General features: G+C 40.0%; 1 protein-coding gene across 2 annotated transcripts; it reads left to right on the forward strand.

Moving 5' to 3' along the window:
* Positions 1-1083: 1083 nt before the first annotated feature.
* Positions 1084-5977, forward strand: flad1 (flavin adenine dinucleotide synthetase 1). 2 transcript variants are annotated; one of them, XM_058085691.2, is made up of 11 exons: positions 1084-1153; positions 1559-1619; positions 1908-2052; positions 2383-2760; positions 3156-3269; positions 3350-3617; positions 3728-3875; positions 4033-4131; positions 5017-5206; positions 5422-5495; positions 5565-5977. In XM_058085691.2, the coding sequence occupies exons 2-11, from the start codon at positions 1612-1614 to the stop codon at positions 5698-5700; spliced, it is 1560 nt and encodes a 519-aa protein (XP_057941674.2). In that variant the 5' UTR covers positions 1084-1153; positions 1559-1611; the 3' UTR covers positions 5701-5977. The 2 variants fall into 2 exon arrangements, with proteins under 2 accessions (XP_057941674.2, XP_078654236.1); XM_078798110.1 differs by lacking the exon at positions 1084-1153 and adding an exon at positions 1160-1462.
* The last annotated feature ends 8577 nt before the right edge of the window (positions 5978-14554 follow it).

Here is a 14554-nt window from a genome sequence, read left to right on the forward strand (position 1 = left end):
TGTGTAAGCTGTCGTATTTGCTTGTTTATATTTCATTTATTGCATTTATTTTCACTTCCCATGAATTGTAACACATTTAGACTGATTCTAACAACTTTTATTTATTATTCCAGTTCATAAATACATAATAATTGGGAGATCACGCTGCTAATGATATTCGTGGCGCCACCTATGGGTTGTAGTCCGAATGCTTTGAACATAAATATAATACATATCACTAAATGGTCAATGATTTATGGGCAACTAGTTGCTAATTCCCACCCATTTTGCTTTCCAACCAATCTTGCTCAAGTTTGACGCACATATGCTTGTCAGTCCCCGAAAAAAACAATAACACAGTAGGGGTGCATGTGTTGACAAAAGTTTTTGCAACTGATTTATGTAATGCAGAAATATTCATGTATCACTTTGAATATAAATATATGTAAAAAGTTCACCTTCGTGCATGTTTGTGGTCTGATTTTCTGTGTGTGCAAAACATTATGCAGTATATCCAGCAGTTGGGCTAATCAATTATTAGTTTTCTGCACCTGTTTTTTTTTTTTACAAGAGTTAATGTTGACGTTAATATTAGGTAAACAGTAACTTAATCCAAACAAAACTATTGGGCCATGCTGAAAGTGGAATGCCTCAAACTTAGAACCCATCATGTCTATTTAAAAGCCTATTCCAAATTTAATTACTCTCTTGCATGGCAGCAGCGTCTCATTTTTAGACATACAATATTGCGCCATCCATAGGCCAGGCAAAATAACACAATAATGAATTAGACAGGGTAGCTGTAGCACCTCCTCCGACCAATAGAGGCGCCCGACCTACACTTTAGTATAAATCTGCTCAGAAGAAGACTCGCAGTGATTGAACAGTGTAACGAAGTGTAACGAAGTAATGTTTAAAGTGTGTAGAATATAATATATTAGATAAGATTTTTTATATTATTGTAAGCGTTTTGCCGAATATGTTTAGAAGTGTTTCCACTTATGACTGGAGCCTCATTGTTTACTTCCGCATATCAGGAGCGTAAGACCCGCTTTCGTACCTGTGATTGGCTTTCCCCCCAGCCAGGAAGCGATGTCTTGTTTACGATTGGTGGTGGATTGGCGACGTCATTTGAATGACAGCTCTCTGTTAAGGAGGACTGTATGCGACACCAGTAAGTTGTGTTAGCTTTAGCAAGTGTGTTCTGTACACATGAGCAGCTTTATCGTGCGCGGTGTTGGTATTACGATAATGATTATAGAATTATAAAACACGATTTGAACGAAGTATAATGACGTTTTATCGGCTGCTGTGCACCTATAGCTAACGGTGCTCCTCGCAGACAGGGTCATGTAACCATAGAAGCAAGGTGACAACGTGATAACGAAGCCCTTTACGTCATATTTACTTTACTTTTGAATGATCGGAAAAAGTCACCATCCACTAAAGAGAGTAAACATCGCAAATACATTATAGCATACAGGTGTTGTAGCAGTGTACCACTCAATATGCTATAACTACCGTGTTATGCTAAATGTACAAATCAGTAATGCCCCCCACCCTATGTGTCTCTTACAAGGTTACAAGTTTGTTGGAAATACAAGGTTTTGAGGTACTCCGCATGGATTCTTCATGTTAATGTAAGTTTTTATATATTTTTTATATACTCATACATGTCAAAGTGTCCCCTGAATCTTTGGAAATCCCTTGGAAAAAGTTGGAACAGCAATACATTACACACTGCATCTGGAAAGTATTCAATGTGCTTCACTTCTTCGGAATTTTCTTATACCGCCTGATTGAATAGCAAAACAAGGGAAAAAAATCCCATTTTGGAATGACACCACAACAATACACAGGAAGTACTATTTAGTGAATGCAGAAATTCAGAAAATGCGCAATAGTATTTATGTCCTTGTGTCTTCCAGCTCGGGTTTTTTGAAGCTGAGTCGAGCGGAGGTACGTGTGGGGAGACTGGCGGCTCAACTCAGCAAAGTGGCCATGTCCACCTCTGAAGCCAACCGGGAGGCTCCGACTGCAGCCATCCTCATCATCGGAGACGAGATACTCAAGGTAGAATCTGTTTGTTAATACAGCGAAACCCTGAGGTCCGCCTGCGACACGGTACACTGTGACATCACACACGCGACCTGTGTTTACATCAGAATCAACATGGATGCCTTCGGAGCTGTGTTGGTTGCAGCTATTGTCAAGTGCTTTTTTCTTCTGTAGTATTTTTTATAAATAAATGAATATGATGATATAGTGTAAGCGGTCTTTGATGGTTATCCAATGTCATGTCTCGCCCTCAGCACACGCCGGCCGCATTTCATCCAGCGAGACCTTGAAGTCATGATTGAAGTCTTTGTGTGTGACAAATGACAGACGCTGCGTCTCTTTCAGGGCCACACTGCGGACACCAACAGCACCTTCCTCACGCGAGCGTTAAGGAAGCTTGGCGTGTCCGTGCAGCGTATAACGGTCATACCGGACGTCCAGGAGGTCATCGCCAAGGAAGTGGCCCTCCTTTCATCTCAGCACACCCACCTCATCACCTCCGGCGGCATCGGTCCCACACACGACGACGTCACCTTCGAAAGCGTCGCCATGGCCTTCCAAGAGGAGCTCTATCCCCATCCTGAGCTTTCCCGGTTGGTGGAGGAGTTCTTTGGAAAAGCGGACAAAAACAGTGCGTTCATGAAGCTGGCCATGGTGCCCCGGTCAGCGAAACTCAACTACGGAACGGACCCTCAGACTGGAAAACCTCTTCGCTATCCACTGGTGGGTGAACTACATGTGGTCGTTTTTTCTGCGGGTTCTTTCCTGGTGCCACAAAAAGGACAAAGTAATTATATCGAAGAACTTACCTTTAATAATGTTGTGGAGTGCATGAGAAAGTGGAGAGGAGCTGTTTTTGACAACACTGTCATTTAACAAAACCAAAAAAATCCATGTTAGGATGTCACAAACTCACATTTTAAAACATGTTAATGGAAAACGGCAATATATACTTTTCTGTATATTATAAAGATATAAAAACAGCTAAAAGAGGCAGGTGAGAATGCATGTAATGGGACACAACTATTCCGCCAAAGAACTACTTTACTGGTGTAGTGACACCTCGCCACACCACACCGGCTCGATACAAGTTGAGTTTTCCTTATTGTTGTTCCCAGGTGAGTGTGCATAACGTGTACATCTTTCCGGGAATACCATCCCTCATGGAAAAAGCCTTTAATGGGTTGGAACACCTTTTTGCGAGTTCAGGTACCAGCTTTCACACTCGAGAGGTAAGAGCCATTAAATCTTTATAATATATTATATTTTGATATTTATGGCACATAAACTAAGCACAGATCAACCGTTTTAGGTGTTTGTGGCCGCAGATGAGGCCCAAATCGCCCCTGTGCTCACCAAACTGCAGGCCGCCTGGGGCCGCAAGGTCGCCCTCGGTTCCTACCCGGACTGGCTGAGCAACTACCACAGAGTCAGGCTGGTCCTGGACTCCAACAGCCAGGAGGAGGTGGACAAAGCTCGGGCGCATCTGATCGACGAGCTGCCCAAGGGGAGCGTGGTGCCGCTGGTCACCGACCCGGTGTCCATCGCCACCGCTGAGGTGTACACGCTAGCCAACAGCGGTGAGAGAAATACACAGTCAAGGGATTTCAACTCGTAATTCCAAAAGCGATTAACATTGAAGAGGATGATATTTGTCGTACAAAACGTTCTTGAATAATGTTTCCCGCAGGCACACCGCTTGGCGACAAAGTTGCGTCGGCGCTGAAAACGATGGAGGCGGCGTTGGATCAGTATTCCACAGAGGAGGTCTGCGTCGGTTTTAACGGCGGCAAAGACTGCACGGCGCTGCTGCATCTCTATTACGCCGCTATGAAGCGGTAAAGAGGGACACCCGACAAGACGAATGATCCCAGACAAAAAAATTAAAAAATCCAAGACACACTCGGCCAGATTCTCGAGTCCCGCGACTCGGTTTCTGTTGGGATTTATTCCTTTTAACGCCACATCTCTCTTTGTCTCTCTCGCTGCTCTCAGGCGCTACCCGGACAGTAAAGACAAGGTGAAAGCTCTTTACATCCGCATCGTCTCCCCATTCCCAGAAATGGAGAGGTTCCTCCAGGATACTATAAAAAGGTGAAGTGCTTACAGTCATTCAAAGCGGGTACTTGAACATATACAGTACATTTATGAGTCGCAGTATATTCACACTGTTTGCCCCCAGTCTGACTCAACTGGAGTGTAACCCCTTTTACGCCATTGATGAAGTCATTCTGAGGTAACGGTGATAAAGACAGGATGGTCGCTTCTCCTATCCTGAACTCGTTAAAGTCGACCCTGTTTATGACGACCGAGTACGAGTCCACCGCGGTCTTATCATTACGTAATTTCCATTCATGTCTGTCCTCCTGCACCTCCTGGGAACGAAAACCAGTTGTCTTCTTCAGTATCACAATTGAACAGCCTCATTATCCTTCGTCACACACTTTGTCAGTCTCTTTCTCGCGCTCTTTTGTTTTATTCTCGTAAAATTCGGACCTTTTTCTATTAATATTCTTACTTTATTCTTACAGTTTTTTTCCATTTTTATTCTTTCTTGTCATAATTGTGATTTAATTGTGATTATATCTTTAATAATATATTTTTATATATATATTTTGACTTTATTGCCTTAACTTTTTTCACAAGCTAATTTTCAAAAAATTACAACTTTAATTTGTTTTGTTTCTCATATTATTTATACTTTAAATTAAATTATGCTCATTAATGTACGACTTTTTCTTCTTTGATGATGGCTTTTTTCTCTCAATATTTTGACTTTACTCTTGTAAAATCACTGTCGATTTCTTATTTGCTGCATTTGCTTAAAAAAAATATATCGTTTTTTTGTTTAACTCTATTTTTAGAATGTCCCATGCACCAATAAAAAAGCAGCCAAGGACTGAAAATGCCCCCCCGGGGCCACACTTGTTGTAGGACCTCATTATCACTCATTATCTGGCAACACCCCCCCCCCTCCAGGTACGACCTGGATCTGTTCTCTGTGGAGGGCAGTATCCGCCAAGCCCTGATCGACGTCCACGAGCGGAAGCCGGAGCTGAAAGCCGTCCTGATGGGCACCAGGAGGAGCGACCCTTACTCTGTCACTCTCACACCCATGTGTCCCACCGACCCCGGCTGGCCCCCCTACATGAGAGTCAACCCCTTGCTGGTCAGTAACAACTCAAAACACAAATGCAACAGACTGGAGTAGGCGCTCAGGATATTGAATGGCATTAAAATTGACCTTTTAGTTATTAATATCCTCAATCATGCTCATTGATTTTGCTATCAAACGTCTGCTCTCTGAATGATATTTTTTGTTCTCCAGTGTATTGAATGCTAAATCACTCCAAATCCCATTATATGTGACATTTCCCAACACAGGACTGGACTTATCACGACATCTGGTCCTTCTTGAGGACGCTATACGTGCCCTACTGCATCCTCTACGATAAAGGGTAACGACACACTCACGTTTAAACCCATGCCATCATCGTTTCATGCCTGTCGTTGTCATGCGGGCACAGGTACACGTCACTGGGCAGCATGGACAACACGTGTCGAAACACGGCGCTGCAAGTGGTGGACGGGAGGGGGGCGACCCGCTACCAGCCAGCCTACCTGCTGGAGAACGAGGAGGAGGAAAGGAACTCCCGTGCCTGATATTTACTCAGCTCTTCACTGACATTTTTTACTTCATTCCAGTAGCAGAAAAACTGTAAAATGAAGCCGTGTGTGTGTGTGTGTGTGTGTGTATGTGCCCAAGTGCCTAGGCGTGTGTTACCGATGATGCATTTCTGTGCTGCTGAATAAACCATCAATCAAGTCAGCGTTATCTGCGGTCATGTGACTATATGGAGACACAATTGATTGAGCTTGAATACAAATCTATTTGTCTCACTTTTAGAACCAATAAACTGCCAAAAGACTGCCACCGTTAGCATATAGCGACAAATAACAATTCCCTCACTTGACTGCCATTGCCTTACACCACACGACAACAATGCATCACAGCATACCGTAGCAACCAATGGATGCTATGCAAATATTCTGCCCTGTGGAGTCTCACTTGTGCTTTTTTGTATCATCAAGCAATGCTATTAAAATGAAACACAAGATTTTCATTACAAAATATATATTATTCCAAACAATAATATAAATTGTACTTTTAAAAAATATGTAATTTTCAAATTTCTTTGTGGTTCAGTTGTATGATATAAATTGTGTTTTTTTATTACTAACTTGATATGAAAATTAGGACACCAGTATTTCAGGGTAGTAAATCAGATATACTGTATAACGTTGTACACTGGAACACAACACATTATAAAACATGACTAATTAAATAAAAACACTAAACAAATTAAAAATACTGATTAAAGTATCCGGTAAATATACTATTTGTTTTGACTGTGGTTTAAAATACATTGGGTTCAATCACAACAGCTCTACACCAATAGAAACAAGGCATATGCAGGCCACGCCCACTGGGAGTGCTAACGAAACAGGAAAAGGAAGTAAAGGCCGGCACATTAAGAAAATTATTCAATAAAGATCCTATAAATTGTGTTTTTTTTACTTTATATGAAAATTTGGACACCAGTATTTCAGGGTAGTAAATCAGATATACTGTATAAAGTTGTAAAAACACAAAACAAATTAAATACACTGATTAAAGTACCTGGTAAATATACTATTTGTATTCTTCATTGTAAGTGCTGTTACAGAAATGCACTAAGCATAATTCTTAAATCAGTTAATGAATTTAGTTAATACATTATTTATTTCATTGAAGCTTAAAAACAGGTTCAAATGTTGTACATTATTATAATGAGCTGAGAAATAAGTTCATTAATTTATTGTGTATGTTTTCGTTGTTTCCATGGCGGAACTAAAGATTCTTGTTTCGTGCTGCTAAGTGGCAACATTAATTGAAGGACAAAGGAGGAAGTTTCTAAGACCTACACCAATGGAAACAAAGCATATGTAGGCCACGCCCACTGCGACTGCTAAAACAGGAAGAGGAAGTAAAGGCCCACACATTAAGAAAATTATTCGATAAAGAACCTATATCTAAGTCCCTGAGATTAGTTTACACCTATTTTTCTGAAGTAAAATTTCCGTTATGTCATTAGCAACACATTATAACAATTACATCTCGTAAACGCCCACACTGGAGTTGTTTAAACTTCGACTCCAGGGTTACTTCCACTTGTAATTCGCCTGGCGGACCTCATGGGCGCGTTGTCCTCACGTTTTCCATTTAACAACGTTGATTACAATAAATTACCTTCTCCCATTTCCAGACATGATCGAATCCACGCGTATCGATCCACGCTTTCTCTTTCTCCAGCCCAGCCCGGTGAGGAGTGGACGCCGCGCGGCATGCCTGGATCGATGCCGGCCCCGGTGTCTAATAAAGCGGCTGTCTTAACGAGACGATCCACCGCCGGCCGGCCGGCCTTCACGCTCTGTAGAAGCCGCGATCGGCACCTCCTCGTCGGCCTCTTCCTGTGTCTGTCCACGCCTCGTTATGTTATTAATAATAACAATGACAAAGGAGCACACGGGATTCATAATAAGAACAAATTCAGGGAGGACAGTTTTTGTGGACGGTAATCATTGACTACAATATACAACCTTATGATTGGGGATGTTGATTGGACAATAATACTAGAATAATAATAATACTATGCATTATACAGCACAATGTTTATCATATTTTCCACCTTTGTTGTCCCTACCAAAGGTCACCAAAATATTAGAAACCTTCATTAGGAATTCTACACCATGTCATACTACTGTCCTAATATAAGCCGCAATATGGAGTTTTTAAATTATATACTCAAAAATGATACATTTTATTCATATCGGCAACTTTTATGGGCTTAGAATATATTTTATAAAATTGCAAAGTTGCAAGATAAAATGCACATTATACTCCCAAAAAAGACTATTTTAAGCATTATTATTATTATTCATGAGTTTACTAAATTCCACAATACTTTAGTATGTACTGTATGTCTTAGCTAGTTACAAGAAAAGTACATTTTTTGTACATATTTATATGACATACGTAATATATGCCATAATTTATAGAATCATAACAATAATACAATTGTTTATATAATAATCATACAATACAATAATAATATAAATATGTGCAAAAAACAGTTTTTGCGTATTTTTTCAGATTTTAATTTCACTGTAGCACTTGAAAAGTAAATTAAATAAATTAATAAATAAAATAAATAAAATAAATAAAATAAATAAAATAAATAAAATAAATAAAAATAAAATAAAAAAATAAATAAATTGTAAATAACTCAAACTAAATATTGTGGAATTTAGTAACAGAATATATAAATAGCACAAAAGAGAATGCGTTTTACAGCAAAAAAAAAGACATTAAATGTCCCATTTGCAGTCCATCATAAAAACAGAAGCTGTGATTTCCCACACTGCAGCGTCCACGAATATCACACGAGCAAAGTTGACTCGCTGTCTTTTGTCATTTACCTTTTCTTTGACTAAAAAGTCGCGGTTCCTTTCACGTTGTCAGCCAATCAACAGCCTGTTGGTCCTCTCGTCTCACCTCCCGGGCTGCTTGGCCTCGTTAGTCCTGATGTGTTTCAGCTCCATCAGCCCCACGCTTCCCTTCGTCTTAGAGTCTGTGTCGTCGTCTTGTCACTTCTGGTTTTTCTTACTTATTCACTTTGGTTTAGACTCTGCTTCCCGACTGCTACTCGTGTAGTCCGGAATGTGTGATGCTAGCTGTCCTTTGGTCCACTAACCACGTGCAGCCATCGACGTAAGGTAGCTAAATAGTAACCACGTAGGTAGCCGACTTCACAAAATATTTTGTAACGACATATGATTAATCAACCGTCAACATGTGTAACTAATCGTATACCTAAAACTAACAAACAAGTTTACATTGAAAAGTTGATATCTAGAAACCTCCATGTTTTTCTTGTTAATAACCAAAATCACTGAAGTGCTTACATGAATAAATAAAATCGTATTTAACTCGTACTTATATTTGTACGAATAAAGTTGTAGCAGGCATTAAAATGGACACAAAACGTAAGATTCAAGGGTGGTCTAATTATGTTTTCCCTGACTTATAGTATGTAGCTAACCACATAAGCAACAACCACATGTTAGCTAACTAGCAACATACATGCGTAGGCCCGTCTCCATGATCCGGAAATCCATTAATGGAACCAGAAATAAGAACAAAGTCGATCATTTTGCCATCCTGGTCCGTCCTTGTTAGCATCCTATTAGCTGGCGGACAAAATGGCCACCGGAACCGGAAGTTACGTTGGCCAAGTTGAGGTTGACCCTCATAAATGTTTTTGTAGTTTTCTAATTATGATTTTACGTGCATTAAAAATATGCCGATGGATCAGATAATGCGATTAGCATTATTTGTTTGTTCGTACCTTCCTTTCCTGAAGTCCTCGGGAGCGCTTGGGAGTGCGACCAATCACAGCAGAGTGGACTCGGCGGGAGGAATGCTGGGGATGGAGTAAATTACAGAGACCGTTTGGGCGGCAGGCAGGAAATCCAAGGAAAGACTGCTGGAGGAGGCGAAGAGTCTGGAAGATCTAGAAAGCTTTCTGTGCGGGTTATGTATAAATGCTTGTAAAACTATAATTTTAAAACTATAAAAACGTGTTTTTGCATTTCTAGAATGGTTTTCCATGATTTCTTATGGGAAAAATGGATTCTGTTAGCATCCATTTTAGCATCCGGCTAACCGAGGTTCCACTTGATTCGGTGGATAGCTTCTCTTTAAACCGCAGTTTATAAAGGCTAATTCCATGTACACAATTCCCTGTGGGAACAACTTGGAAGTCAACCGGCGTGACAGAACAAATCGTGTTTAACTTTGGAGGTTTTCCCGGATAAAAATAACCCAGAATTCCTCGCTGCACTCTCAAATCTTGATGACCGCAGTTGGCACAACTTTACGATACGGGACTCGGCGAGCCTTCAGATCCCGGTTGAGTGTGCGTATGTGTGACTCGGTATCAAAACATGGCCGCCTTTGATAATGCGGCCAACTGGCTTACCATATCAGACACTCGTGTGCTTTTCTCTGAAAAAAAAAGAAAAGATACGGGCCCTGATCCGATTCCTCGGCAGTTCTCGCAGTGTAAAAGGAGACTTGAAAGTCCATGAGACAGCAATTCAGGCAAGGAGGGATCCTTGACGCGGCGTGAAAAGACAGATGAGGCGGTGAGAGACCTTTGAGTCGATGCAAATTCCCAATGTAAAACCAACAGAGCAGAACATGAGGGACTATCAAAGTGTCACTTACTTAAAAGTGGATGAAAGAAAGGAAAGCGTCATGTGATGGGGGACGGGTACCCACCACCGGGACCCCCGCCTCGTCTTGTATACATACACACACACAAATGGGACGCATTTAAAAACGGCCTTCATACTGCGGCCATCATTACTTTAACCAAGTGAAGGCTACGGTATACACATGAGGTACACCCCCCCAAGGGTGTCGGCGCCTATCGAATACCGCTGGGAGGTGGTGTTCAAGTTCACAATAGGAGTCGAAATCCTGTTAGAAGATTTTCTAAAGGACTGTGTAATCCCTTTTCTCACAGAAGGTCACTTCCTACAGCAAGGACGCCCTCTCACCTCGCTCGTGTTCACCTTTTGTCGCCTCGAAATATGTCAGCTATGCACCCGTCACGCCGTTGTTTACATGGCCGACTCCCCCCCGAACCCGGTGAATTGACATTGAACCGTGTTGCGTGTCTGTTCTCAGGTAAAAGCAGCAAAACCTTGGTTAGCGTCATTCAGAAGGACTCTAACCAAAACGGACGCTAACTGAATCAGTTTTTCACAGCATTTTTCCTGCATTTCAAATATAACAACCGCAGCATGTGACGTCGTTAAACAGAGGAAGTGACGTCGGAAGCGATGGCGTTAGCCGCACGGATGGCGTAGTGACGCCGTGTGTCGTTACTAACCACAGCCCGCTAAACTTCACAAACGAGAAAGTTGAATTCAAAAGAAAAAAAACATGTCTCGATGACGCCGAAATTCCGCGAGGAAAGTCAAATGTTTTTTTTTTCCCGTTAACGTTCCCTGGTTGTGATGAACGCCGCCATTATCAGCTCTAATATTCTACGCCGCTCCAATTAAAAGAGCAGCGAGAGAACCCGCTGAGTGGAAATGTAATGCGCTCTAATTAGGAGCAAGGCGGCGAGAGGCAAAGATGCGTCGTAAAAACGTCTGGAGAAAGTTTCAAACTGAAACGTTTTGTCAGCGAAGTTGTGTTTCCATAAATTACGGAGTACGAAAGTTGGGAAGTCGATGAACCGTACTTGCTTTCACCGACTAGCAAGATTTGGAAAAATGGTGGCAGAAAAAAAACATAATCTCATAGAAGAGACAAAAAATGATAAAAAATGTGAATTAACTTTATTTTAACACATTTTTAAATTAATTTTAATAATTACAAAAAATTCACACTTATTTTTTTATTATTTTTAATAATTAAAATACCAATTTTACAAACTGAAAGTTGAAATAATTGGAAGAAAATGTTTTTAATACATTTTTAAATAATTGTAATTAAAATAAAATCTTTATAATTTTATTTAAATTAATATAAAAAATGTAAATAAAGATTAGTTGACTATTAGATAGTTGCAAACCAAAAATGTGGTTTATTTTAGGATAATAATAATAATAATAATAATAATAATAATAATAATAATAATAATAATAATTATAATAATAATAATAATAATAATAATAATAATAATAATAATAATAATAATAAATATTTTAAATACATTTTATTTTAAATAATGTGGAAATAATTTTCATAATTAAAACAAATTAATGAAATGAAAAATGGCTGACAACTTTTTGGAATTAGCTGATGCTGTGTTGGTACGACTCACCGCAACATAACATGTTGATGAGTAGCGCCCTCTTCTGGTGAATATATGTAATAGCAAGTGATTTATTGGAAGATAATACTTTATTTTTAAATCCAGGCAGCGTGCCTCGGAAGCCGACTCTACACTACCAGTTTGTGACTCCCTTTGGAACAAGTTTTAAGCCCCCAAATATTAAAAAAAAAATCTCAGTCTACGCTAGAAAAAGTGGTTACATTTGATCAAATATGGCGTCAAGACACAAAATTGCCAGGTTGGCAACACCGGAGATGAGATTTTAACCCAAAAGGCATTCACTACCAAAGATGTCTTTTACGTTTTTTTTTTTACCACGAGTGGCACAAAGGGGTGATGATGCAACTCCACCTTAGAGGAGCGCATGTTTGATGGCGTTTTAAGATGAAAAAAATGCATTTTATAAGAACTCTGCCTGCATTTCTCCCATTGAAATAGCACAGCAACCGTGTCTGCCCTGTGATTGGCTGGCGACCGGTCCAGGGTGTACCCCCCAACCCCCAAGACAGCCGGGATAGGTTATAAAAAAATGTATGTCTGTACAAAATTTTTTGTATTTCCCTCAAAGCCAATTTGTATTGTCTCTCAAACATGAGCAGCGTTTCTTGAAATGCTGGCTTTTCAATTGCATTCAAGAGCAATGTGTTGACTGTCGGGAATTAGAACATTTTTATGCTTAAATTCTTCATTTGGGCCCAAAATATGGGATATTTGCTTAATATGCTTTTTTGGAATAATGTTTTTTCACCAAGCGTTGAGATTTCCCACTGTCCTTGAATGCACCATAGTCACTTGCTGAGATGTAAATGTTTGTTTGTTTGGCGACAATCTGGCCCAAAAATTCAGAACGAGGTGAACAAGTCAATATCTGATCCCGATGATCCCAAGTCCTAATCCAATCATCCAGCAGTCATGCCGAGGAGCCAGAAGTGTCGGGAAGAGACATTTTTATGTGCATATCAATTACTTATGCTTTTTGGCCATTGGCTGGAACGCCCCCCCCCCCCCCCCCCCCCCCGCCCCGCCCGGAATAATAACAACAACATCCCCGTGTGATTTCGATGCACTCCTCCGACGACTCCTCGAAAGCATGACGGCTTCTCTCAGTGGCTTCCGTACTCCAGACTGCTTTCACATTGAAATATTCCAAGCACTCCCGGCCTTCGGAATGCTAAATAAAGCCGAAACATGCGCTTTGGACATCAAGGTCATCCATCCAAAACCGTGGAAGACAAGCGGCGACAACAAGGTGTCATCAACACAGAGATCATCAAGCATGAAATAGCAGCATTAGCCACGTTAGCCAGGAAATTGCCTTCCCGAGCTCGGACATTCCAGCCTATATAAATGGAAATGCTTTTACAGATCATTTGGAGGCTCACTTGGGAATTTTCTACACAGCAGTCCTGTGATAAATACATAAATACAGAAATACATAAATAGAGAAATACAGAAATACACCCGTTTGTTTACGGCCAATAAAGCCTGCGAGGTCCATGAATAAACGGGACCCCCGACTCGGGTTACGACCGTCACCGGGACCTTATCACACCACAAGGTCGTATCAAGGTCTTACCATGTGTGTGTGTGGTACCAAAGTTACAATGCAAGTCACACGGAATCACATTTTATTTCTCATTTTTCATACAATATTAAAAAAAACCAAACAAAACAAAACAGAAAAAGGCTCAGATTGCAGCGGTCTCTTCACAGAAGAAGCTCCATTCTTCACTAAAATGTGAACGTTGAAGGAACATGACACATAAAACTACACGTTACTGGAGCATGGAAATGATTTCACACAACCAATCAAGCGCTAGCACCCAAATTAGCAGGACAAAAACAAAACAAAAGCGGCTTGATTGGGCTTTTATACTGGCTTTTCACACCCACGGCTGGCAGCCATGTTGGACAAAAACAATGGCCGCCCAACACAAAGAAACATTGCAGGTAAATCAGCAGGTTTTTTAAAAATATCTACATTTTACGTCATTATTTTATTCTATGCACAGGAATTCTTATATACTGGATATATATTATAATAAAACATACATGCCTTTTAAAACTAGATTGGATCAGAGACAGAAATAATGAATTTGGAAGAAAACTGTGCAAAAATGCGCAGCTTAATAAATGTCTTAGATTGCGGCGATCGGGGGTGTCCTAACTTCATCTCCTTCTCATAAATATTCTTCATGTTTTTTCCCAAATTAATTTCCCCAAAATGACAACTTTGTTTTGTTTCTCATATTTAAAAAAAGCGTCTTATTATTCGCGCAAAAAATTTTTTTGCTACATTTTCCCTTAATATTTTGACTTTATTCTTGTATCCCTTGTATAAAAATATATTTTTTAATATTTCAACTTCATGCTAATAAAATTACAAATTTTCCTCATAATATTACAAGCTTATTCTTATAAAATTGTGATTTTTTTCCCCCTCTAAATTTAGACTTTATTCTCATAAATGTTCTCTCATAAATTTTTTTTAATCCAACTATTTCAGATTTTCATATGTACATTCTCTTGTGGTCATTTTTTGATATATTTATTGTCATAATATT

Source organism: Doryrhamphus excisus, linkage group LG17 (assembly GCF_037039965.1).
Source record: "Doryrhamphus excisus strain RoL-2023G ecotype Guam linkage group LG17, RoL_Dexc_Guam_v1.1, whole genome shotgun sequence".
Lineage (NCBI taxonomy): Eukaryota > Metazoa > Chordata > Actinopteri > Syngnathiformes > Syngnathidae > Doryrhamphus > Doryrhamphus excisus.

Excerpts from the sequence above, each read along its gene's own strand:
- flad1 (XM_058085691.2), top strand. Across the intron at positions 3,270-3,349 it reads CCAGCTTTCACACTCGAGAG|GTGTTTGTGGCCGCAGATGA; the intron begins GTAAGAGCCATT and ends CAACCGTTTTAG. Across the intron at positions 5,496-5,564 it reads TGCATCCTCTACGATAAAGG|GTACACGTCACTGGGCAGCA; the intron begins GTAACGACACAC and ends ATGCGGGCACAG.